The sequence below is a fragment of the Neovison vison genome, chromosome 2 (genome assembly GCF_020171115.1).
Source record: "Neovison vison isolate M4711 chromosome 2, ASM_NN_V1, whole genome shotgun sequence".
Classification (NCBI taxonomy): Eukaryota; Metazoa; Chordata; class Mammalia; order Carnivora; family Mustelidae; genus Neogale; species Neogale vison.
Window position 1 is genome coordinate 50,819,374 of NC_058092.1, and position 27,806 is coordinate 50,847,179.

The 27,806-nt window shown below is 38.2% G+C and overlaps 1 protein-coding gene across 2 annotated transcripts in view; it reads left to right on the plus strand.

Moving 5' to 3' along the window:
• Positions 1–27,806, plus strand: part of PATJ (PATJ crumbs cell polarity complex component) — a 367,374-nt gene that overhangs the window by 93,063 nt on the left and 246,505 nt on the right. For both annotated transcript variants that reach the window (XM_044238351.1, XM_044238352.1), the window contains exons 18-22: positions 4,817–5,026; positions 11,198–11,317; positions 13,638–14,033; positions 20,687–20,810; positions 26,115–26,289. In XM_044238351.1, the coding sequence (XP_044094286.1) occupies positions 4,817–5,026; positions 11,198–11,317; positions 13,638–14,033; positions 20,687–20,810; positions 26,115–26,289 (1,025 nt within the window). The remainder of the gene's footprint in view (positions 1–4,816; positions 5,027–11,197; positions 11,318–13,637; positions 14,034–20,686; positions 20,811–26,114; positions 26,290–27,806) is intronic.

A 27,806-nucleotide genomic window follows, 5' to 3' on the forward strand; every position in this document is an offset into this window, starting at 1 on the left:
CTTCTAGGGAAGGCTTTTCCATCCAATGGGAACACATTGGATCTGACTCTGGTGGCAGAGATGGAGAGAAGTGGCATTGGGGCAGGGAAAAGTATTCCTGGTAGGTAGAATGGTTTGTAGGATGTCAGGAAGCACATCAAAGCATTTCATGTCCTTGGATTTCAGTAGTTCTGTATTGTTGGGGCAATGTGTGGGGCAAACAGGGGTGGGCAGTGGTACATAAGGGGAGAGCAAGAGGAGTTTAGACTCAGATCTGAGGGAATTGCTCTACCAAGCAGTTAGGACTTGATCCTGAAGGCAGTTGGGTGTTGCTGAAGTGTTAAAAACAGAGAAAAAAATTGTAATCGCATTTTTATTTTTATTTTTTTAATTTATATTAATTTTTTAATTTTTTAATTTTATTATTTTTTTTAAAAGATTTTATTTATTTATTTGACAGAGAGAGATTACAGGTAGGCAGAGAGGCAGGCAGAGAGAGAGAGGAGGAAGCATGCTCCCTGCTGAGCAGAGAGCCCGATGCAGGACTCGATCCCAGGACCCTGAGATCATGACCTGAGCCGAAGGCAGTGGCTTAACCCACTGAGCCACCCAGGCGCCCTAATTTTGTTATTTTTTTAAAGATTAATTTATTTGAGAGAGTGAGAAAGGGAGAGTGTGAGAGGGGGTGGGGCAGAGGGAGAAGGACAGAGAATCTCAAGTAGACTTTGTGCTGAGCATGGAGTGTCAGGATCCTGGGACCCAGAGATCATGACCTGAGCTGAAATCAGGAGTCATCCATTTAACTGACTGAGCCACCCAGGTGCCCAATTTTTATTTTTATTTTTTTAGAGAGAGAGCAGTGTGTGAGTAGAGGGGTGTGGGAGTGGGAACTGGGAGAGGAAGAGAGAGAGAATCTTAAGAAGGCTCCACACCCAGTGCAGAGCCTCATGCAGGGTTCGATCTCACAACCCTGAGATCATGACCCGAGCCAAAATCAAGAGTAGACGCTTAACTGACTGAGCCACCCAGGAGCCCCACATTTTTATTTTTGAAGATTATTCCTTTATCTCTGTGGAAAATAGACTGAAGAGGGCAAGAGCAGAGATGGGGAGATTAGCAGTTGCCTAGGCAAGAAATAATGAGAAGCTAAACCAAGGTAGTGGCAGCGGAAGTGGAGAGAAAGGGTCAGATGGAAAAGATAGATCAAACTGACATGCTTCAGCTAGCAGCTCGGTGGAGGGGTGAGGGGAGAGGAATTAACTGAATGCTTTACCATATACCACTCGCTTATGGGAGGAGAGGACTCTGTCAACTTGGATTTTCCCTACATGCAAACATCCTATGTTTATAATATCAAACATGAATGTCACTTCAGCAAACCTCAAAAATTCTTATGTGCACTTTTCTTCAAGCAGGTACAGTGATTGTATTCACTTGTGAGACAGAGCAGTTAATTGGGTTTTCAGGATTTCATAGCTGAGTAGTGAGAAGAATTCAAGTCAGATCTCCTGTCTTCTGGTCTGGTGTCTGAGGGAGGTTAGCAGTTCTTAATTGATTGTTCAGTAATATTTTTAAGAGCTGTAGGGAGCAACTTTCATAAACGGTTGAGTTCAGGCAAACATAGGGAATGCTGTTATAATGTGAATAATAATATAATCCTTTTGAATAAGCAAGAAAAAATCTTTCAGAAGAGAATGGCTAGCATAGTGAAAGATGTTGTTTCTTGTTCTGTGATTAGTCTTTAGTGCCCTCTGTTGACTGCTTAGTCTAAAACAATGTTGAATCTGGAAAACAATGTTCCTTGCAGTGTTATTTACCAAAACAGTAAGAATTAGAGGTATTAAAATTGTGATAAAAGGTGATAAAAACTGATGGGGACTTTAAAAAAAATCTGCATGGGGTCTCGCAGTTTGGTAGAGGTCTTAAGAAATATCGTCATAACGTTTTGTTTGCTACAACATGTATATGCTATTGTGGGCTACATTTTCAGAAAACAGACCTTCCTGATGATGAAGAGCCTAAATCAGGCTGGGTTTTCAGCATTTTTTAAATGCAGCAAAGCCTCAAGAATAGCAGTTGGATGGGTGGCTGGGTGATGGACATTGGGGAGGATATATGCTATGGTGAGCGCTGTGAATTGTGTAAGACTGATGAATCACAGACCTGTACCCCTAAAACAAATAATACATTATATGATAATAAAAAATAAAAAGGCGAATAAGCAAAAATAATATTAATTTTAAAAAACTAAAAAAATAAAGTAGGGTTTTGCCTTAAAAAAAAAAAAAAAAGAATAGCTGTCATCCCAGTAGGCAGTAGCTGTTCTTTTTCCATAGGGCAGCTACTACATATGATGAGGATGAAAGGAAATGACTGTTCCTCATTAAAGCAACTTCATTCAGCTACCTAAGAAATCACACCATCAGAAAAGTCATCACAGAAAATGAAATAGTGATTATACATAATGGAGCATCTTCGGAAGTGGATGGTTTGTCCTTTTTTTTTTTTTTTTTTTGACAAAGGAGCGACCCTTGAGTTCTCTCCTCTAGGAAAAAGGGTGGTAGATTAGACTTAGTGTTGAGAATAACTAGAGGTCTAAGCCTGAATAAATTTTAGTAAGCGAGCACACCTGGTATAGTTTAAGGTCCAAAAGAAGACTGTACTTTGTATAAATGAATGCTTACCGTGACTTTTTTGTAATAAGGGAAATCTATTAATCGTTCCATTTCTGTTATTGCCCGGTTAATCTTTCTTTGAAGTGTTTCTAATTATCATTTCAGCTGGTTGCATTTTGAAAACCTATTCATCTAGTTGGGGTAAAAATAGTGCTTTTTGATTTGGTGTTCCATGAAACTGCAGAGATTGCTTGTACCAAGCTGGTGAAGTCATTTATTTGCTTTTGGTATATTTTACTGTTGCAATTTTCTCTGGGAAAGTTTAGTAATTATTAATATGAAGTAATGCTAGTTGCTTTCTGTGCATTTCATGAGGGGAATATGCTATTATGTAGTTTCCCTTCCCCCCTAATAAAAAAGCCTTTCATCACAAACTGACATCCTAAATGAAGGACATAATTGTACAGCTTATTTATTGGTGTGTCAAACTTAAAATGTAATGGTTTCATATTTCAGAATGAAAAGTGTGTTGTGATTCATGGTTGCCGGTGACAAAATAGACAGCTCTTTTATATCTGCGCTGATTGCCTGCTGATATACCACTGTACTTTTTTTTTTTGTTCTTTTCTTTTCTCTTCCTATGCAATAGCTCCCTCTACTTGAAAATATTGGTGTAATTATAGTTCAACACTGTATACTTTGTTACTGAGTACTCCTGACTATTTTTACTTTCCATCCTCTTCCTGAATATGAGGTGTTATACCTCAGAGCATGTTAGAGATATACCAAGAATCTCTTGACCTTGGAGCAGAGAAGCAAGGTTAAGGAGAGTAAGATAAGTTATGTTTGAAGGCATTTTTCAAGGAATTAGCTGTGTCGCTTTTTTTGATTTATATATATTTGGTTAAAATTCCATATAGTACTTGAAAATGAACCTTGATATCTAAAACACAGAGGTCTATGAAAAGTGAATCAGAAAACTTCAAAAGAACCATCAGCCTCTTCAAACTGACAGCCTGGAACTTGGCAGATTCTCACTTTGTTAATTACAAAGTCTTCTGATTCTAACATAAAACATGGCCGTTGGTCTCTCATTTGTCAGGAAGAGTTCAACAGTAGTAGAATCTCGTGTTACTACACCTTGCCTTTATGGAGCAGTATGTATGTAATGAAACAGTAGGAACAAAATAAAAACAAGTATTTCACCTGAGGTCTGATTATTTTTTTCTCTCATTAAGTTTGAGGGTTAGTAGTTGTACCATTATTTTAATGTGGAACAAGTAGCAGAGCATGGTAGTTAAGAGGAAGGTCTTGGGAACCAGCATCCTAGCTCTGCCACTTACCAGATGGGTAATCTTGGCAAGTTTCCTTAGCTTTCTGAGCCTCAGTTCCCTCATCTGTAGAAACATAGACAAGTGTTAGAGTAAAGCACTTAAAATAAAGCCTATATAGTACTATATATCAGTGTCCAACAAAATAAAAAATAATGGACTATAAATTCTTATTAATCAAATGCATTTATTGAATGTCAACATTATCTTTCAGGCTGCTAAATAAAAAGAAAAATGGGGCCTTTCCAGTGGATCAGAATTATTTTCACATTGGTTTTGTTCATGAAGTGATGCTTATTTTCTTGTATCAGAATAGTTCTCACCAAGGGGTCCCTATACCATGTAACAATTTATATGTTATAAATTGTAGCTGTGTTTTTTTAAGCTCCTTTTTTCATACAGTGGAATATTCCATGGATTTCATATCTTTTTTGAACTTCATTGATTTAGCATGAGGGTTTTATACTGGTGGAATACATAAAACTTGAAGTTTCATTTACCTTAGTTCCTTCTCTTAGAGCCTACTTACTACCCAAGAGCAGACTTGTCTTTGGCCTATAATATGACTGTGCGTGAGGATGTCAGAGAGTCTTGTTCAACTGTCATCAGGCTTCTTGTGGCCCAATAAAATAACAGTCACCGAAAGTTCAAAAAAGAAATCTGTAGGTATTGATCCCTCAGACACATAGCTGAAATTATTAAGATGATGTTTCTACCTTAATATAAAATGATATTTGTGTGGATGTATAGAGTGATACTGTAATAGATTCTTGACCTCTTTGGAAGAATATCCCCAGAATGCTGGGTACTTACTGTAAATAGTGAAATCAGATTAATGAGTCTATGCGTTTTCAGAAACTGACTTATCTTTCTTCTTGGCTTGATCCTCAGGACCCTTTAGATCCCACAAGATCAGTGATTGTGATCCGTTCCCTGGTGGCAGATGGTGTTGCAGAAAGAGGGGGAGAGCTATTACCTGGGGACCGCCTGGTCTCAGTTAATGAATACTGTTTGGAAAACACCACACTTGCTGAAGCTGTGGATGTGTTGAAAGCTGTGCCGCCAGGCATCGTACGCCTTGGCATCTGTAAGCCCTTGGTGGTAAGTGTTCAATGTTGTTAATGTAGGACGTGATAATAGTGTAATAACTAAGAACATGGATTTTGGAGACAAATATACCTGGTTTCGAATCCCTCTTCCACAGCTTATTCTCTCTGTGTCCTAAGAGAAATTTCTTAGGTCCTTGACTTAAAAAGTTAGAAACGTAATACCTGTCTCATATGATTTTGGGGACTAAAGATTAAGTGCGTGCACATTGTTATATAAATAGTAGCTACTAATGTTGCTAGTCCTTTAGCTTTTACTACTATCTTTATCTTCATAATATTAGCACAGATCTGCACGTTCTCATCATATTCCTTATGATGTAAATTTCAAAAGTCTATGCATTTTAACTTTCACTTGGAAATGATGTTGAGACGGCATGATACGTTAAAATGCAGTTAACTATATTATTTTAACCATAGGCAATGGGATTTGAATATGCCCTTCTGCCCATCAAAGTGCTTTAATAATCCCTAGCAACTAGAACTCCATGTGGTCAGGTCATCTTGAAGTTCTCTTATTGCTTATCCTTATGTACCAGGTCAGATTTGTGTTTATGACTAAGGGCCATATTACAATTGGAGTGCTTCTGAGGTTCCCCAGTGCAACAAAATACTTGATGATAATTTGCAAGCAGTATGAAGATATTCTTGAGTGCTTACTGTATGTCAGTATTTTAAAACTTTTACATGTATAAACTAGTTTAATCCTCCTGGCAACTTGAAGAGATTACAGATGAGGCCATCAGGACACGGAGAGTTGAGCAGCTTATCCTCAGTGATGTAGCTAGTAAGGGACAGAGTTGGGGTATAAACTCAGGGGGCTTCAGACCACAGTGCTGTATATTTAACTTGTGAGTTTAGTTTGTAGGCAGCCCTTCTGAAAACAGAGAGATGGTCTTAGTAAAGTGTTAAACTGGATTTCAACCTGGACTCTGTTTCTACCTTTCCTATGAGTCAGCCCAGTAGGTTTCAATGCAAAGATATGTAATATACATGAGGATCAGCTGGGAGTTGGCTAAAATGCAGTTTTGGAGGTCCTACCCTCAGAGATTCTCATCTAGTCATTGGGATGTGCTGTTGAGGCATCTGCCCCTATAATTCTGATGAAGAATTTCACACTTTGAGAAACGTTGTCCTAGTAAATTTTTTTTTTTAAAGATTTTATTTATTTGATAGAGACAGAGTGAGAGAGGGAACAGAAGAAGGGGGAGTGGGAGAGGGAGAAGCAGGCTCCCCGCTGAGCAGGGCATCTGATGCGGGACTCAGTCCCAGGACCCTGGGATCATGACTGAGCCAAAGGCAGACGCTTAATGACTGAGCCACCCAGGTGCCCCTGTCCTAGTAATTTGATCATCATTATACTACCTTTCTTCTCTGAGCCCATTTTTTCATCTCTGAAGACTGACAAAGACTAGAGGACTCCTAAAATTTTTCTTAACTCTAAGATTCTTTTTTTCTATGAAATATGTTAATAAGCTATATGAATATGTTAACATACCACACATGTCCATATGTATAGGTAAATATAGATAAATATCTTCATTTACAGATATGTAGGTATAGATATATACATAGAGATAACTCCTGTATTACATGTAGTATTTACGTGTTGGGGATCCTCAACATCGCCTTCATGAATTCCCCATAAAGATGCCAGTATGTTATACTGTGAGACACTCTAAATATTTCAAAATGTAGTATAGCATATAGCTAATCAAAGTTCTTGACTTTGTCTTCTATATTTGGTGTATGGGTGTTGCCATAGCCAACATGAGACACCAGGAGTTGCCTAGTTTGATTTCTGGACAAATTAATTTGCAGGGAGGAACTTGATGTCTTTATGGAGATCTCATCTTCTTGGTTGTGGCAGGGATAGGGGGTTATTGTCTTGATTTTCCCTGATGAGTACTTGCCGGGTTACTTGGGCTGCCAGAGGAAATCCCAAATTATTTATGTCCTGGAGGCCTTAAACAGCGTGACTTTACTCTGAAGCACTTGAGGGATGTGTCAGGTGGTACAGAAATCAGAGCTTCGTTACTGCCTGGGTGCAGATTCCTGGGCTATTTCTGGTGGAGGGAGAGCTGAAGAGACTTCAGGATATCAGAGCCGCATTCTGAGAGGATTTTGGAACGTCGTAATTGTGAGGTGGACCTTTGCCTAGGCTCCCCTTTTTGAATAGGGGAGTGGGAAACCACAAAAGGGATAAAGACAAAGGTCACTTTCAGGACTCTTAAAAAATTCTTAGTGGAGGGGTGCCTGAGTGGCTTAGTCAGTTAAGCTGTTGTCATCAGCTCAGGTTATGGTCCCAAGGTCCTGGGATTGAGTCCTGCTTCAGATCCCCTGCTCAGCGGAGAACTTGCTTCTTCCTTTCTCTCTGCCTGCTGCTCTGGCTATTTGTGCACGACTCTCTTTCTGTCAAATAAATAAATAAAATCTTTAAAAAAACTTAATGGAATTACCATTAATTCCTTCTTTAATTTCTGGGTGCCTTTAGCCAAACTGTTTGCTCATGAGCTGTAAATAGTGATACATATAGATCTTCATTAAGGTCTCAGTCTCTCTGGTGGCCCACTTGGTGGCCACTTACCTTTTCACGTAATGAGCATTCACTTAGTCCTCTGCAGAAGGAGGGAAGAAACTGAAGAAGGTGGCCCAAAGTCATCTTGGGCCAGAAAGACTATGAATATATAAAAGTTAGGAGAACACGAATTTTTTATTAAGTCAGGTATTATATTGATATACATTGTCTATATAATGTGTTTCATATTATATAGTTTCATGTTAATCATGAATGGGGTTTATCTTCTCGATTCTACAAATTCATCTCAAATATACCAGATCCAGAAAAACAAATGAACTGACTTTAAAAACTGCATTGTATCTTTGGAACTAATAGGTCAGAGCTGGCGATGGAGTTCTTAAGCCAGACAGCTGTGAGTTTCTGCTTAGTTCTGTGACTTGCAAGGCTGCGTGACCATGGACCAGTTCTTTAATCTCATCAGCTCCCACTTCTTGTCTGTAATGTGAGGACTGCATGACATAGTTGAGATCCCAGACCGTAAAGCCAGATAGTTCCAATTCTGGGTGTGTAAATGATTAGTCATGTAATTTTTTACTCATCTGTAAACTAGGGTTAATAAGACTACCTACTTTTTAGAATGTATATTAATATGTTAATGAATATACTAAATTGAATATTTAAAATGTTTAAAACAATGTCTGGCACATAGTGTCATAAGTATATATATATATATATATAGCCATTATTTTTATATAAATACAAAATATAAAGCCCTGACTTGGATTGCTGTGAAGATTAAGTTGAGACAAAGCATATGAAGTGTTTACCATGGATCATGATTTAGAGCTAGGACTTCATGAATGGTAGCTATGTTCTGACCTAGGACTGCTATTGAGCTGGTAGACACCAGGATGTCTGAAACTTTTCAGATGGCAAGTGCACTGTACCTTTGTTAAAAATTTTGATATTATCCTGTATATACTGATACATTTCTTTTTTTCCTTTTTTTTTTTTTTTGAAAAGATTTTATTTATTTATTAGCGAGAGAGAGTGTGAGAGTGTGAGTGGGAAGAGGGGCAGACAGGGAGGGAGAGAATCACAAGCATCTGCCATACCAAGCACGGAGCCCTATATGGGGCTCAATCCCATGACCCTGAGATGATGACCTGAGCCAAAACCAAGAGTTGGATGCTCAATGAGCTGAGCCACAGAAGTGTCCCTATACTGATAAGTCTTCTTTTTTTTCTTTTTCTTTAAGATTTTATTTATTTGACAGAGAGGGAACAGAAGCGGGGGGGGGCAGAAGAGAGAGAGAGGGAGATGCAGACTCCCCACTGAGCAGGGAGCCCAATGCAGGGCTCAATCCCAGGACCCTGGGATCATGACCTGAGCCGAAGGCAGATGTTTAACAACTGAGCCACCAAGGTGCCCCATATGATATTTTTTTATATTAAGTTCCTTTTTTGGTATGTTTTTAAATTTAAGGAATACTTTCCCCCCCACATAGTATGTTTCTGTTTAGTCAGATCTTCTTTTACTCTTTTCTCCTTAAATGTGCTGTACAGTCTTTTTTAGCTTAATTCTGAGATAATTCACTGCTTTTACCCCCCCTTTGTGAATAATGTCTTATTTTTTGTTACATTTTCAAACTAGCTATTGCTGAAGTAGAGGTAATGATACTGACTTGGTAATTTGATCTTATATCTGACAAACATGTGAAACTCTAATGTGTACCTCTGTTGAATTTTCTTTTTAAAAAGTTTATTTATTTACTTATTCATTTATCTATTTCTCTATCTATCTATCTATCAATTTTTCAGCACAGTAAGTGCCCTTCATCTGTTTCCTTCACCCCCCTCCCCCCATCCTGGTAACCATCAGTTTGTTCTCTATAGTTAAGAGTTTGTTTCGGGGCACCTGGGTGGCTCAGTTGATTAAGCATCTGCCTTCGGATCGGGTCATGATCCTGGGATTCTGGGATCGAGCCCCCTATCGGGCTTATTACTCCGTGGGGAGCCTACTTCTCCCCTGCCTGCTGCTCCCCCTGCTTGTGCTTGCTTGCTCGCTTTCTCTGTCAAATAAATAAATAAAAATCGTTAAAAAAAAAAAAAGTATATTTCTTGGTTTGTCTTTCTTTTCCTTTGCTTGTTTGTTTTGTTTCTTAATTCCACATATGAGTGATGAGATCATTTGGTATTTGCCTTTCTCTGACTGACTTAATACATTTAGCATTATATTCTCTAGCTCCATCCATGTTGCAAATGGCAAGATTTCATTTTTTTTTAATGGCTGAATAATAGTCTATTGTTTATTTATACATCTTCCTTATCCAGTCATCTATTGATGGACATTTGAGCTGCTTGTTTCCAAATTTGGCTATTGTAAATATGTTCTAATAAACATAAAGGTGCATGCATCTTTTCAAATTAGTGTTTTCTTATTCTTTGAGTAAATACTCAATAGTGGAATTACTAGATCATATCGCATTTCTGGCCATCTGTATATCTTCTGTCTGTTCATGTCTTCTACCCATTTTTAAATTGGATTATTTAACTGGATTTTTTTGGGGGGAGGTGTTGAGTTGTATCAGTTCTTTATGTATTTTGGATAGTAACCCTTTACTGGATATGTCATTTGTAATACCTTCTTGTATTCTGTAGCTGGCTTTTAGTTTTGTTGATTGTTTCTCTTGCTGTACACAATCTTTTTATTTTGATGTAGCCCTGATTGTTTATTTTTGCTTTTATTTCCTTGCCTGAGGAGACATATCTAGAAAAATGTTCCTGCAACTGATGTCAGAGAGATCACTGCTTATGCTTTCTTCAAGGATTTTTTTGGTTTCAGGTCTCACATTTAAGTCTTTAATCTGTTTTGAGTTTACTTTTGTGTATGGTGAAAGAAAATGGTCCAGTTTCATTCTTTTGCATGTAGTTTTAGGAATACTTAAAAAGAAAAAAATGAGAAGCTTTGACACAAATATGGAGTTCTTTTTAATTATTAAAAAAAAGTTTGTTCTCATGAAACAATTTGTGTAAGTTTTATTGTGTCCTTGCACTTAATGGAAGGATGAGAATTAATCTGAAGAGAGTTCAAGAGTATTTTCTTGATTATAAGAGTTCTTCCTATAGTAGCCAGAGGTGGGAAGGGGTGGGTAAGATGGATGAAGGTCATCAAAAGGTGCAAACTTCCAGTCATAAGATAAATATGTCCTGGGGATGTAATGTACCTGGGGATGGTTAGCAAGACCATATTGTATATTCGAAAGTTTTAGATATAATTAAATTTATTACAACTTTGCAATATATACATACATCCTAATTATTACGTTGTATAATGTTATGTGTCAGTTACATCTCGGTAAAAGATAGCTTCATGTTGACAAAAACATCTCTACAATTATGCTAATAAATAAATAAATAAATATTTTTCCAGGGGTGCCTGGGTGGCTTTTAGTTGAGCCTCAGCCTTTGGCTCAGGTCATGATCCCAAGGTCCTGGAATTGAGTCCTGCAGACACCCTACTCAGCAGGGAGTCTGCTCCTCCCTCTTCCATTCCACCCCCCCCACATTGCTCTCTTGTGCACGCACTCTCTTTCAAATAAATAAATAAAATCTTTAAAAAAAATAAAATCGTTTCTGTTTTCAGGAAGATGATAAAGAGGAAGAAAGTCATTATATTTTACATTCAAACAACGATGAAGACAAGACTGAACTTTCGGAAACAATTCATGACATAAATTCATCTTTAATACTTGAAGCACCCAAGGTATTTAGTAAATCAATTTCATATTTGAATGGTTTGCTGTGAGCTAACATTTCTATAAAGAAGACAAAATCTTGTTCTTACTCTTGGCTAAAGAGATATAGATTAAATGATCCTCTTTTTTATTTTATTCTATTTTATTTTAATCTTTTAAAAATATTTTACTTACTTATTTGCCAGTGAGAGAGGGAACACAAACAGGGGGGGTGGCAGAGAGAGAGTAAGGCCTTTAGCTGAGTAGGGAGCCCAACACGGGGCTCCATTCCAGGACCTTGGGGCCATAACCTGAGCCTGGCAGACACTAAGGACTGAGCCACCTGGCGTCTCGCTTTTTTTTTTTTTTTTAAATGAATTGTTTTCCCTCTTGTATCTCAGTGACTTCATAAATGACAAAGGCCAGATACAAGGCATTTTCAAAGCACAAACATACCTTATTCTATACTACAGATACACTCTTAAAATTTTGAGGGGAGAACACAATGTTTGAAAATAGGCATGCATTTAAAATGCTGTAGAAAACAGAGCTATAGGGGCGCCTGGGTGGCTCAGTGGGTTAATATCCTCTGCCTTCGGCTCAGGTCATGATCCCAGGGTTCTGGGATGGAGCCCCCATCGGGCTCCCTGCTCAGCAGGGAGCCTGCTTCCTCCTCTGCCTCTCTGCCTACTTGTGATCTCTGTCTGTCAAATAAATAAAATCTTAAAAAAAAAAAGAAAACAGAGCTATACTAAAGGACTTCTTTTTTTTTTTTTTTTAAGATTTTATTTATTTGACAGGAAGAGAGGCAGGCAGAGAGAGAGAGGAGGAAGCAGGCTCCGCATGGAGCAGAGAGCCCGATGTGGGGCTCAATCCCAGGACACTGGGATCATGACCCGAGCTGAAGGCAGTGGCTGTAACCCACTGAGCCACCCAGGTGCCCCTATACTAAAGGACTTTTTACCGAATACTTACTACAGAAGAGTTATTTAGTCAAACCTTCCTTTCCGCTTTAATTTTAGGAAGTGTAATTTGAAGCTTTTCCTTTTTTATTCTAAATATGAATTGTGGCTATTTTGCTCTTTCAAGGTAGAGTATGGTATTGCCTTACCTGATAACAACCGTCTGGTGATAGTTTTGCATAATTTATTGACAGTGCCTCAAGCTGATATTTATTTCTATACTATACATTGTGGGTTTTTTTTTTTTTTTAGTTTAGACATTTTTTGTTAAAATTTCATAAGTGTATGACATCTTCAAATATACCCTGTAAACACACCTGTAAAAAAATTAGCTGGCTTGCAATATTTGATACACTATAATAATTTAAAGGTGGGTAGTAGTAGATTCATTCCATGAATTTGCATTTGGTAATATTTAGTGAATAGGGGTCTGTAGGAAATGTCATTGATTTCCTAAGAGGAATTGAGCCTTCTTGTTCTTAGCACTCTTTAGGATCCCCAGGGTTATGTTAGAGGCTCTGCAAATCCATACATTCCTCAGGCATTGCCTAGGAACTCAGCAAAATTTCTGCACATGTGTGACTAGTTTTAGTTGTATGTACTTCTAAGTAGTGAAATATAAATTAATTAAAAAGCATACTATTTTCATTCCTTTTTGCCATATAATTTCAGTACAGTTGAAAAAACATATTTCTGGGGGTGGCTTGGTGGGTTAAGCTTCTGCCTTCGGCTCAGGTCATGGTCTCAGGGTCCTTGGATTGAGCCCCACATTGGGATCTCTGCTTGGCAGGAAGGCTGCCTCTCTACCTACTTGTGATTTCTGTCAAATAAATAAATTAAATTAAATAAACATTTCTGTTACAGGGCATATTATAAAATAGTCATACTCAAGGTAGTTGAGACATACGTCCCATATCTTTATAGATACTGCTTTTTGATAATTTCAGTAGCCATAATTCCATCTGAGTTTTACATAAGCTTGAAAGTCCTGACTTTTTAAATCTTTGCTTTCTTAGATATGATGCATGTCCGTATTTATGCACTACTTCTGTATAAGATGTATGAGCCAAATGTTCAGTGCAGCAGGTTAACAAAATTCTATTTCTGATTGAGAATTTTCAGGTGGTTAATGTGTAACAGACCTTTTGGAATAGTCATTCACCTTGCCGAGGGCAAGGTGCCTCTTAAAGTTTGTCCCTTTCTTTGCGTTGAGGGTTGTGTGGGAGGGAGCACTTACTTCCCCTCCTTTGTAATGGAGAGCCATTCCAGGTAACTGTGCCTGGGCGAGGAATATAGTCACTGAGGTTCTGTCCGGGGTTAACTTCCTAACGAATCCCCATAGAGTTCCACTGCAAAAAAAAATAATTTTTGCAACTTTTATTTACAGGAATTTAGAGATGAACCCTATTATAAAGAAGAACTTGTAGATGAGCCATTCCTCAATTTGGGAAAAGCTTTTCAGTCCCAACAGAAAGAGATAGACCACAGCAAGGAGGCCTGGGAGATGCATGAATTTCTGATTCCTAGATTGCAGGAGATGGGGGAAGAAAGAGAGATGCTTGTTGATGACGAATATGAGCTGTATCAAGATCACTTGCAGTCCGTGGACATGTATCCCTCATCACACCTTCAAGAGGCTGCTCCTGTTCCCTCTGCGAAGGAACTTAACTTTGGCACTCAGTGGTTGCGTGACAGTGAACCACCTGAGCTTCAGGGAGCGAGATCCATGGTGAGTCTGTACTCCCCGGAGGCGCAGCAGTACGGCTACAGCACGGAAAACATGGTAAGGGATGAGAACAGCTCTTCCACTTCCCTCCTCCTTCCCCTGCCTCCCAACCCCTGTTCCAAAATCATGTAACTTTCAAAAGAACAAAATGCAATGGAAAATATAATTTTGTAATTAATCATTTTTCCAAGGTGTACCACATTGTGTAATGCTGAACTAAGTATAAACTCATCTTTTCTGTATTACACAACTTCTGGTAAGAGTCAGTCAGCTGCAGTTGCCTTTTACGGTGGTTTATAGTGGGGTTTTGCCTTGTTTTTTTTGTTTTTGTTTTTGTTTTTTTAATGATGTGTTTCTCCAGATTATCCATTTCAAAGAAGAGTTCTTCTGCCATTTGTGATTTTTTTTTTTTTTTTGGTTCCCTCAGAGAGACAGGGCTCCTTATTTCTCATATTGTGTATTATATTTATCAAGGAAAATCAAGCAAAATTGACTCAAGATACATTGTTTATCCACACTCTTTTCTGTGTTATGTATGATACTAAATAGAAGGTCTCTAAACTCTTAAAAATTATCTTTACGTTTGTGTTATTGTCTGTTTTCAACTTGGCAGGAAAGCATTATATTTCAGTAGGTTTGCCCTTGCTGTGGATCACCAATAAACTTTATTTTTATAGAATTAGGGTTAACTGGTCACCAATTGGACATTTTTATTTGGGACATTTTTAATGTTTTAGATTTGTTTGTTCATTTTATGCCCCAGATTAACTTCCAGGGAAATGAAAAGAAAATTATTATATAGAGGTGTTTTGTTTTGTTGAAAGGAAGAGAGAGGGTATAGGGACAGAGAGAGAAGGAGAGAGAGAGTTAAACAGGCTCCATGATCAGTGCAGAGCCCAACACGGGGCTTGATCTCACGACCTTGTGATTATGACCTGAACTGAAATCAAGAGTTGGACGCTTAACCAGCTGACTCACCTAGGAGCTCGCTGACTCATGTAGGAGCTCCTAGGGGTATATTTTTACAAGGTCATTTAGCAGTATGTTTAGATACAGTGCAGTACTCCCCACACTGAGATCAGCAACTTTCTTGCAGTGTTGTAGGGAGCATGCTTTGCTTTGCCCTCTCAGAGGGCCTATAGAGCTAGTTTCTTTGCTCTCTCCTTCCTCAGACCTATCCTTCTTCCCCACTTTTGCAAATGCTATGGGTTCTTCTATGCAAGGTGCTATACAAGCTGTGCTTAATGGAACGCAAGAGGATTAGCGGACTGTGGGCAATCTACGAGAGAACAGATGTTTTGGGATTATGTGAATAATGCCTGGATATGGACAGAGGTGACAGAGAATCACCTGGTGTGTTGCCATTGACATTGGTGCTTTCTTTCCTTGCCAGTCCCGTTCCTGTATCTGTAAGTACTCGAACCCAAACAGAATATTCAGTTATACAGAGCAAATTCTAATCACAGATTAGTGAATATTCATAAATACTCTCTTGTTGTGCCTTTCATCTACAAAAAGAAAATTTTCTATTTATTCAAATATAAGACAAGCTGAAATAGAGGCCCATTTTAGTATATAAACTTTTAGGGTTCTAGACTAAATAGTCACAGGTACATTCACAGTATTTACTTTATAAATTTAAGCATTAACATTTTTTAAACTCCCAAATGTTAAATTTTTGCCTATTTTCACATTTAATGACATAATTGTTTTCAGATGGCTTCAGTGCATATTTATGTCCATAAATACATTATCACTAGAAGCACCTTCCCATCATTTAATACAGTTTTCAGAATATATCATCTTAATTTTCATCTAGGTTGTTTGAGATACAGTAATTTTTGAATCCATACTATCAGTCAGAATTTTATTCTCTCAAGTATCATTTGCATAACAATAGGCTTAACATTCCCTTTGTAAGTGCATAGTGATGATCTTCACTATATAACCATTTACTCTGTTGTTTGTTAAAGTGCTATTTAAAAAGCTTGTTTATAACAACATTCATTGCTCACAATTTGAAAGACATGCATCCTAATTACTAAATCTGTGTTAAATTTCCTAGCTTCCTTTTTATTTTCTATTTCTGATTCTGTGAGGTGACCTATAAGCTCTCTAAAATGGCACTGATTAAACTTGTTTCCACCACAGTGGTGTCTGGGTGGCTTAGTTGGTTAAATGTGCAACTCTCGGTTTTGGATCAGGTCATGATCTCAGGGTTGTGAGATTGAGTCCCACATGGGGCTCCATGCTTGGGATTCTTTCTCTCTCCCTCTTCCTCTGCTCCCCTCCTCTCCAACTTATACACTCTCTCTTTTAAAAAATTACTTTCAGCCCTAATATGTCTTGTCAGCACAATATTTTATTTTCTTTAAATAATTATATCTTCTTGTTTTGGGCATTCTTTTCCTCCTTTCCTGAACTCCACAATGATGGCAGTGTAAAGGAGGAAAGTTTTTCCTCTACCCTTATTGGTTCTTTGGCTAGGGCCTTGGAAATGAAGCTGATGAAAGAGTAACAAAAGAAAAACCATTTATTAACTAGTGTGGCATGCACTTATGCAGTAGAAACCCAGTAATGAGTAACTCAAAGGGGTGGTTAGAGCTTGGGCTTATATAGCTTCTTAACAAAGAATGATACATTTATTGAGAAGTGACAAGACAGAGGAAGAGGAGTTTAGGTTTTAGGGTCAGAGCTGCAGGAAGGTAATTATAAGGGGGAAACTGATGGACGATAAGGGCTTTTTTTAGTTAGGTTTGCTAGTATGTTCCTCTTGCTGCCATCTCTGGGCTAGAAAAAATCTAGATTCATCTTTGATGATTAACAGTCACGGGAAGATAGCTTTTCTGTATGTGCTATTTCTCTTTTTTTTTGTCCTCTCAGAATAATCTTTATGCCAGAGTAGCATATTTTTGATAGAGTGGTCTAATTCTCTATAACAGTTACACACATAAGATCAGGATGGACTTGAATCTTTATTTGCCCTCCTGTCAGAAGGGTACTCATATGATGAAATTTATTATCTAATATTACAAGCCTTGGGTAGATTGTTAAAACATTTGAATACCTTACAAAATATGTAATTCTCAGTACTCCTTTAAAGAGTGCCTTCCAGAAGGGTTGAGTAACATTATCACTTCTGTCTTTATTATAATACCCATTATGGGCTACAGCTATATCTGTATTTGTAGAGTGCAAATACTACCCTTACCTTTCTCTACTACTCTCTTATTCCATTTTAGTTGAAGGATAAAACCATGAAGATTTCTAGATCTGGTTCTTTACTTTTCCTTGTAGTAAAATACACATTGCAGTAGCCCCTTCTTTCCCTGCACCCTACCCCCTATCTCTGGTTTCACTTCCACAATTTCAGCTACCTGCATTCAGCCGAGGTCTGGAAGCAGCCGTAGCCTAAATTTAATTTATAAATTAGCCGTAGCCTAATTTATAAATTAAACCACATGCCTGCATCATTCACCTCACTACATCTTACCACTTAGGCATTTTATAATCTCACAACATCATCATAAAAAGAAGGGTGAGTACAGTGTATTAAGATATTTTGAGAGCAAAAGAGACCGCATTTATACAACTCTTATTACAGTGTAATTGTTCTCATTATCAGTTATTGTGGTTAATTTCTTACTGTGCCTAATTTATAAATTAAACCTTATCATAGGTATATATATAGAGTTAAAAATAGTATATACAGGGTTTGGTTCTATCCTTGGTTTCAGGCATCCACTGGGAGTCTTGGAATATATCTCCCACAGATAAGGAGGGGCTACTGTACGTAAAATTGACCACTTTAACCATTTATAGTCTTACAGTTCCATTAGCATTAAATATGCTTGCATTATTGTACAACCATTATCCACCATCCATCTCCAGAACTTTTCCATTCTTCCCAGATTGAAAGTCTGTACCCATTAAACAGTAACTATCCATTCTCCCCTTCTCTCATCCCCTGGCAAACAACCATAGTCCTACTTTCTTTCTCTAAGAATTATGATGACTGGGCGCCTGGGTGGCTCAGCGGGTTAAAGCCTCTGCCTTCAGCTCAGGTTATGATCCCAGGGTCCTGGGATCGAGCCCCACATCAGGCTGTCTGCTCTGCAGGGAGCCTGCTTCCTCGTCTCTCTCTCTCTGCCTACCTCTCTGCCTACTTGTGATCTCTATCTGTCAAATAAATAAAATCTTAAAAAAAAAAGAATTATGATGACTTTAGGTACCTCATTTAAGTGGAATCATAGAATATTTGTCTTCTTGTGTGAGGCTTATTTCATTTAGCATGATGTCTTCCAGGTTCATTCACATTGTAACATGTTTTGGAATTTTATAAGGCTGAATAATATTCCATTGTATGTACTCCCTTTATAAGGCTGAATAATATTCCACTGTATGTGTGCGTGTGTGTATGTATGTATATTCCAGTCTGTTTAACCATTCATCAGTCAAACATCTGGATTATTTCTACCTCTGGCTACTGTGAATAATACTACTACAAGCACTGGTGTAAAGTATCTGTTCAAATGATTATTTTTTAAATTTTTTGGTGTATATACCCAAAAGTTAAATTGTTAGATCCTTATCTAACAAGGATAGATTGTTAGATAATCTAACAATTATCTAATCTAATTATCTAACTTGTCTCTTTAATTTTGAGGGGGAACCACTGTCCTATTTCTACAGTAGTTGCACCATTTTATATTTCCACCCATAGTGCACAGATTTTCTAATTTTTCCACATTCCTGCCAGTACCTGTTTTCTTTCTTTCTTTTTTTAATATTTTATTTATTTATTTGAGAAAGAGAGAGATCACAAGTAGGCAGAGAGGCAGGCGGGGGTGGGGGGGGGGAAGCAGGCTCCCCGCTGAGCAGCGAGCCCAGTGTGGGGCTTGATCCCAGGACCCGGAGATCATGACCTGAGCCTAAGGCAGAGGCTTTAATCCACTGAGCCACCCTGGTGCCCCAATACCTGTTTTCTGTTTTTGTTTTTTTTTTAAGGTGCAAAGTAGTATATCTTATTGTGGTTTTGATATACATTTTTCTAATTACTATTATTAGGAAAAGTTGAGCAATTTTGCATATGCTCATTGGCTACCTTCATATATTCTCTGGAGGAGTGTCTAAAATTCTTGCCACTTTTCAAAAGATCTGACTCTTGCCTGAGGGTTAGTTACCCAAGACTGATTATATGTTCTTATTTTCTTCTCGATTTAGAAAAACTCATTTTCCTAAGGGGTTAACTCTCTATATTGAAATTCAGATTCAGATATTAATTCTCTTATTCCTGTTACAAAATTGCCATTAACATTTTTTTAAAAGATTTTATTTATTTTATTTGACAGAGAGATCACAAGTAGGCAGAGAGTCAGGCAGAGAGAGAAGGGGAAGCAGGCTCCCTGCTGAGCAGAGAGCCCGATGCGGGGCTTGATCCCAGGACACTGAGATCATGACCTGAGCCGAAGGCAGCGGCTTAATCCACTGAGCCACCCAGGCGCCCCATCCATTAACATTTTTTAAGTCTAAAATTTGCTGTAAAATTTCTTCTAAGTACTCAGTGCCTATCATCTCCTCCTTAATTGCCTCTCTAAGAAATTCTTCTTGCTTCTTTTATTCTACAGACAGCTAGGTTGTTGTAGCTACTTTCTCACCCCAATTTAATATTTGAGTAGAATTCTGTGTTCTGTAAGCTCCATTGGATATCTGATAGAGTTCTGTACTTAGCTGTATTCATAATCGGAATGGGAAAAGTTAGCAGTATTTGGTACATCAATTTATGAGACATTCTTCTCTTACCATTGAAGTCTGACCGGTATAACCATGTAAAAAATGTCATTCACCTTTTTAGTTTTAAATGACTTAAATTTCCAACAATAGAGAATAAGTGTTACTCATCTTAATTGAGGTATGTCCCTCTGATGGCCCTGATGGTATCATTTCATTTTATGCCTATAAAAGTTTTTAAGATACAATAATAGGGGTGCCTGGGTGGATCAGTTGGTTAAGTATCTCCCTTCAGCTCAGGTCATGATCCTAGGATCGTGGGATAGAGCCTCTGCTTCTCCCTCTCCTTGCTCCCTGCTCGTGCTCTCTCTCTCTCTCTCAAATAAATAAGTAAAATATTTTAAAAATATATCATAATAAAATATATTAGTGAAGATTGTATGTTCTGGAAGATTATAACTTTTGGAAACCAGAGAAGATATGTATCAAAGGAAAACAAGCAAAAAGCTCAAAAATCATTGACTGTGCTTTATTTTAAGTTTGGGTAACTTGGTGTTCGCCAGGCAGATAAAAGTGATAGGGAGGGCGAGCAAGAGCTTAGAGTTAGGAAAATCCCCCACCAAGTTGCTTTGGGATCATTGGTGAAGCTTTTGAGGTTGTTATCCAACGTGACCCATGAGTTAGTTGTATGTTAGCCATTGACCTTCCTTGGTTAGATAGATCTTTATTCTTATACCTTTCTGATCATTTACTTAAATCCACTCATTAATGTTTATAAAACATTAATAAGTATTTTTTTGTTGTTAAAGAAAAATCCAGGGTAAAAAAAAAAAAGAAATATATTGTATTAACCTGTTACTTTGCAGATACATTTGTAGGGCCAGTTTTCTGCTATCATGGTTACATGGTTTGAACAACATTACAATGTTCCTCACTTTATCACACAGTACTAATGCATTTCTGTCTTTCTTCCTCTCAAGATGAAAGAAAATTTTGGCATCAGTTCCCTACCCTCCATATCCTCATCTGAAGGAAACAGTCAACAAGGGAGATTTGATGATCTGGAAAATCTTAATTCATTAACAAAAAGCAGTCTGGATTTAGGTTTGTGGTTTTTGTTTCTCATAAACACAAATTGCATTATTCTGCAATCTCTCAGTTTTGTTTTTATGTACGATAACTCTTACTGTCATATTTTCACTCATTATGATGCAAATTTAAATCTGTTTATTAATCTACTGAAAGAAGATTTAGAAGTTTATTAATCTATCTGAAAGAATAAACATGGCTCGTTCATCAATGGAGAAGTTTCAGATTCTGTTTTCTGTGAGGGCTGTATTTTCAATAGTTGATTTTGCTTTTTATGAGCTGTATGGATTAAAACTAAAACTAGTACCTTATGTGCTAAATCTGAAATAAGTCTCTACTAATACATATTAAAAATCTCTGATGCTATTAAGTAATACTGTTAGCTCAATGAATGGGGTTGTTAAATATTAATAAAGAGAGGCATATTTTAAACATTTATGAAACATTTTTATAGCCATATAGCCATATATTATGGTCAGTTTTTTGTGCATTAATAACTTAGTGTCCATTTAAGAATCCTAAAAGTATAGTGCCTCTCCTTGCCTACCCCCAATATTGATTCTTATGCAATTTTGAAAACTTGACTTTGAAACATAATTTTTCTTCATCCAACACTGAAATATCGAAGGCTGTTATATTATTAAGATCCCTAGGTGAGACAGTTAAGTTCTTTCACAGCACTGGGATTTATAGAGCCATTGTTCAGGATTTATGCTGTCCTTCGTGTGTTATGAGTCTGTTTATAGGAAGTCTTTCTCTTTGGGCAGTTCTTAGTTGTATGGTAATGCATTGTAGAGCCAGAGTGCACTATAGAAGGTGATATAATGGTTTCTATGAATTCAGTATTCTGTTGAATTCTGAAGAATGGAATTCTTAGTGTTAAAGATCGAAGCCACCAATCGGTGGCTCAGTTGGCTAAGTGTCTGGCTCATGATTTCAGCTCAGGTCGTGATTTCAGGGTCGTGAGGTCAAGCCTAGCGTTGGGCTCTTTTCTGAGTGTGTAGCCTGCTTCAGATTCTCTCCCCCTGCCTGCCTCTCCTTACTCCCTCTTGCTTGCTCTCTCAGAAAAAAAAAAAAAAAAAAAAAAAAATTGGAGTCATCTATGAGATGATAACAGTTGTCAATTCCCTGTGAGTCAAAACACAGCATGGGTAGTTAGTTTTGAATATCTAAGATTAGATTTTATCCAGAGTTTATCCAGTTTTTTATGACACATAACTAATCATGACTCAGATAAAAATGGGACTTTTTCTCCCACAAGTGTCCCATTATACTGTTTTTAAAAATTTACCACATTTCTATTGTCCTCTAAGTACATGGAGAAGATTCATGGCACAAATGAAGCAATAACTGAATTAATAGGCCATATCTGTTTGATTGTCATTGAAACTTGATAGCAATGTCATTACTATTTTGGACAAAGTAACTCTTTGCTGAGGAGAGCTGACCTGGGCATGGTAGAATGTTCAGCAGCTTTCCTGCCTTCTAACCCTAATGCCAGTGGTACTCATTCTGAGTCATGATCAAAATCAAGTGTCTCCAGACATTGCCAAATGTCCCCTGGGGGCCACAATTGCTCCTGGTTGAAAATCGTTCACTGCTTTGTGCTGTTAGGATTAAAAGGATAGACTGGCTAACAGGGGTGTGAGTATGTGTGGGGAGGAGCAGCAGAGCTGGGAAGAACACAGGAAAATAGTCCTTCTTGAGCTCTGCTCTGTGTGTTATTTAAGTGACCTCAAAGTTCCTTCCTCTGACTTCTGCTGCCTAGATAAGTTTCTTAGGGCTGCTCTACCAGATTGGCACCAACTTGGTGGCTTAAAACAACAGAAATTAATTCTCTCACTGTTCCCAAGGCCTGAAGTCCTAAATCAAGATGCCGTGCTGCCTCTGAAGACCTGAGGGAAATTTTGCTTTTTCCTGCTTCTGGTGGCTGTACCTTTTCTTGGCTCATGGCTGCTTCACTGTGATGTCTGCCTCTGTCTTCACACTGTTGTCCTCTCTTATCCCTGTGTCTTTCTTCTTTGTCTCTTATAATGACTCTGTCATTGGATTTTGGGTCCACTTGGGTAGCCCGGGATGGTCTCATCTCACAATACTTAATTATACCCACAAAGACGTTTTTTTAATCAAAGTAAGGTCCCATTCATCAGTTTCGTGGTTGGATCTGTCTTTTAGAGACGTCCCCAGTCTGCCCACTACACTTCCTTAACCTAATACTTTGCAAGGCCCTGGGAATTGATTTTTTTTGTTAGAGATTATAGTTTGGGGAGTGAAGTTAGACTTGTATGTGTTAGATTTGTCCTCACCAGAAAAGCATTCGTAACCACATGCTATTAAGGAAATTTTTTGAAAGCCTCTAGGATACTGTGCAGTAGGCATGACAGTTTGGATTAATGCTAACTGTAGGTAGGCTGAGAAATTATTAATACAGAGCTGACACGGATTTCAGTGGCATCCATACTGACTTCATTCTACTCAAGATTTGATTTTGCTCTTGAGATCCTGTCCGGCAAACGGCTGACTCTTTCAGGCCCGGGTCCCTCTGCGTCACCAGGCAATCCCGCAGGCTTCTCCAAGCCTCACCTATAAAATGAAAGATTTGGGCTAAGTGTTCTCTAAGCCCTCTGTCAAATCTGTGACTCTTTGACCACTTTATTCGTAACAGGCGATGTTCAATTTATCTCTGAACAATTAAATTTCTTTTTCTGAACAATTAATTTGAAAATTATTTCTGAGAACCTTATGTGTAAAGGGCTGTTGTTGAGCCTATACTTAAGCCAACATTTTGTAGCCTTGAAGAGCCTCTACCCTTCATGAGCTGTGAAACTGAACCTATAAATTAGCATAATTCATAAGGTGAAGCACACATGATGAATTCCCAATCAATAATACACTTAGTGTTACAAGTTTTAGATTTCAGACAGAAAGTAGTCCTGTTCCTGATGTTTGACTGCCCCTGCCTGGGTGGTACCTCCAGGGAAACGTGGGCGAGTCCGTCATTGCACCCAAGAGTCACACACACTTATGCATTTGCATGCCCAGCTCTTGCTATAAACTGGGCTTCTGGAAGGCAAGGCAATCTGATTGTGTTACCGTAGCAGGTGCTCAGGAAATATTTGTTGAATGAGAAAGTGAAACGCCACTTACCTGTGGTTATTCAGCAGCATTGTAACAAGCACCCCTCCCTCTGCAGTGGCCTCGGTACACATAACCTACCCTCCCCTCTGCTCGGATTCTTCTTGCCTTTATTTTGTTGACCGTTCTGTTCTTGTACCTGACCAAGTGTAAACCTTTGGAAAATTTCCCCCATTCCTCTTCTATAAACATTAACCTCCATTTGTCCAGGAACTTTTTTTTTTTTTTTTAAAGCTCCTTTTTTTTTTTTAACCTTTGTGCACCCATATGGCCTTTACCCAGCACCTGCATAGGCCCTTGAGGACTCGATTTGTTTTATGGGCTCTGGGTACCATGGTGTACTGAGTGAGCAGCTCTGTAAAGAGTGAGTGTGTCAGACACCATGACAGATGAGAAATGTATGTCTGAGATCAAGCACCCAGGGTCCGTGGAGGAGGAGGGGCACAAAGGGCACGAGCGGGCTTTGTGCAGAACAGGTAATGAAAAGCTTTAAACAGACTGAGGCAACCTATGAAACCCAGAGCCATGATTGAACAGGCCACTTTTACCAACATAGGTGGATGGGAAAGCACTCTGCAGATGGAGCCTGTTCCCTTTTCCTAACACTGGTGTTGGCCTTCCAGCCAGAGTCTGGTCCCACCCCGGTAGGCTTAGGCAAAGCTAGAACTCTGAAGTCATGATATGAATTAGAGTGATTCGGAGGAATGTAGGCACCTGTGGACAAGAGGGAAGGGTACACAGGGATGAGGCACAGGCCCCTGAGACTTCCTATAGTAGTACCCCCTGAGCATTACAATTACTTACATCCTCTCTTCCGGTTCTGTTGCATTGCCAACTGATTAGATCCTGATTCCAGATTTTCTAGACAAGATAAAAAGTGGTAGTACTGAGTTTACTGAAAGTTTGTTCTTGATGAAGAAATGGGAAGAGTTTAGGTCATGCTTATAGGAAAAATTTTAGGATAAGTTCTCTTTATTATTATTATTTTAAGGTTTTATTTATGTATTTGACAGAAACACAGTGAGAGAGGGAACACAGGCAGGGGGAGTAGGAGAGGGTGAGGCAGGCTTCCCACCGAGCAGGAGCCCGATGCAGGGCTCAATACCAGGAACCTGGGATCAGGACCTGAGCTGAAGGCAGACACCTAACGACTGAGCCACCCAGGTGCCCCAATTTCTCTCTCTCTCTTAGAAATCATTTCTGATTTTCTAAAAAAGGTAGAACTCCAAAAAATCTTATAAATGTGTGGATTTAAGGAAGGCATTTGATTGCAGTTCATTATATTTGTCTACTATGCTGAAGAAAGATTGGCTGAGAATTTCTGATCAGTTACTGGGGTGTATCCTAAGGGTGATTAATGGACCTATGCCAGCGCAGGCACAGGTCTCTATTATATGTCCTAGGACTCTGTGCACCACTCTGCCCTAGTCTTTTTTTCAGTAAATGGGGAAATGACACAGATGTCACATCAGGTAAATTTGCACATGCCACTTGGCAAAATTCCTTAGCCTGAGTTTCTCTGTGTATAAAATATGGTTGCTAGTATCTTTTCCCTCTAACTCATAGTTTGGTATGAGAATCAAATGAGGTAAACAAATGTAAATGAATTCTGAAATTTGTAAACACAGCCCCATTAAAAATGTGTTTTCTTAACATTATAAGCTCTGGGTGTTGTATAGAATTGTCAGATCACTATATTATACACCTGAACCTAATATAACACTGTGTGTTAATATGCTGAAATTAAAATTTTAAAAAAATTAAGTGTTTTTATTTGGTTATTTGTTATTCTGTGGAATTTTTTTTTAAATAAGTGAAATGTTGTAGGAGTGCCTACAGTTAGGTTGATATGGGAAAATGTGTAGTGAGATTAGAGTACAGTCATTAAGGGAGTTCTTTTGATAAAATATTTCTATTGCTAAAATGTCAGCTTTTCCATGAGGCCATATGTAAAATTCTAACTCTCTTCCACTGAGCAGCCCCTCGCCCCCTTCCTTGCTTCATTTTTTACCATACTACTTGTCATCATCTGACATATTAAACATTTTATTTATCTAGTTTAATATAAATGAGAGTTCTGGCTTGAAATTTCTGCCCCTAGTAGATGCCCGTAACTATTTCTTGAAGGAATGAAGAATGAAAAATAGCATCCTGTATTCACTACTGCCTGGGTTTGCTCTTTAGGCATGATGATTCCAAATGATGTTCAGGGTCCTGGCTTGCTTGTTGAACTCCCAGATGTGGCTCAAAGAAGGGAGCAAGAAGATTTGTCCTTATACCAACTCCCTAGGACCCGGGTTGTGTCCAAGGCCTCAGCATACACAGGGCCATCGTCTTCCAGATACACTGCTGATGCATGGTATGTTATCATTTGTCTTTGTTTTCACATGATAGTTTTCTTTTTGCTCTTATTTAAAAAAAAAAAAAGCATGATGAGGATGGAACATTTGAAAAATACAGAAAATATGAATAAAATTGAACATTAGACAATTATTATGGAATATCATATACTTAACATCGAAGCATTTATACAAGTTTGTAGTTTTGCAGTTGTGTGAAAAACGAATTACACAGAATATTTGCTTAGAAAATAAGAGTTTAATTAAGAGTTTATTTTAACAATGTAAACACATATAGACAGATTAAGGATGGAATGGATTTGAGAGAGAGAGAGTTTGGTGGAATTGGTGACTGATAATGTGTCAGGGCAAGAGGACATAGTTGAGGATGACTTGTGTTTCTGGACCAGGACAATAAATGCATTGTGGCACCATTAGTTCTTTCATAGGAGCAAAGGAGGCACCTTAAGTGTCCATTGATAAATGAATGGATAAAGAAGATGTTGGGACACCTTGGTGGTTAGTCGGTTAAAATCTGCCTTCAGTTCAGGTCGTGATCTCAGGGATCTGGGATTAAGCCCCATGTCAAACACTCTGCTCAGCAGGGAGTTTTGCTTCTCCTTTTCATTCTGTGTTCTTTCTCGCTTGCTTGTTCTTAAATAAGCAAAATCTAAAAAAAAAAAAAAAAAGATGTATTATGCAATGGAATATTACTCAGAGATAAAAAAGAATGAAATATTGCCATTCTCAACAGCATAGATAGACATAGAGGGTATTACGCTAAATGAGATAGTTCGGATAGTGAAAGACAAATACCATATGATTTCACTTACATGTGGAATCTAAAAAACAAAATACACGAATAGATGAACAAACAGAAATTGTCTCAAACAGAACGAACTGGTAGATGCCAGCGGGGAGGGGGAAGAGAGATGGGCAAAATGGGTGAAGGGGATTAAGAGGCAGAAACTTCCACTTATAAAATAAGTAAGTCATAGGGATAAGTACAACCTAAGGAATATAGTTAATAATATGATCATTTTTAGGGTGACAGATGGTAGCTACATTTTTCTCAGTGAGCTTTTCGCAATGTATAGAACTGCAGAATCACTATGTTGTACACCTGAAACAAATGTAACATCATCTGTTGTACTCGGGTTTTTAAAAAAGTTTATAGGAGCGTGAACAGGTTAGAAGGGAAAATGAATTTAGTTTGAGACATGTTGTGGGTTAAGTGGAAACAATTAGATGTGTGATTCTGGGGATTAATGTTGAGGTCTATCCTGATGTGGATAATTTGGAGCAAGATCAAGTGTAGGTGAAACTGCCAGATTTGAGTAGTCATCCAGGGTAAGCTCAGATAATAAAAAGAGCCTAGGGCCACAACTGCTGTCCTGCAAAGCAGCAATATGGCAGGTATGAAGAGAGGAAGAAAGTAGTGATGTGGAATGAACAAAACACTGGAAGCAATCGATGAAGCTAGAGATAGGCATAGAAACTGAGGTGGAGGATATTTTGTTTTTTAAGATTTACTTAT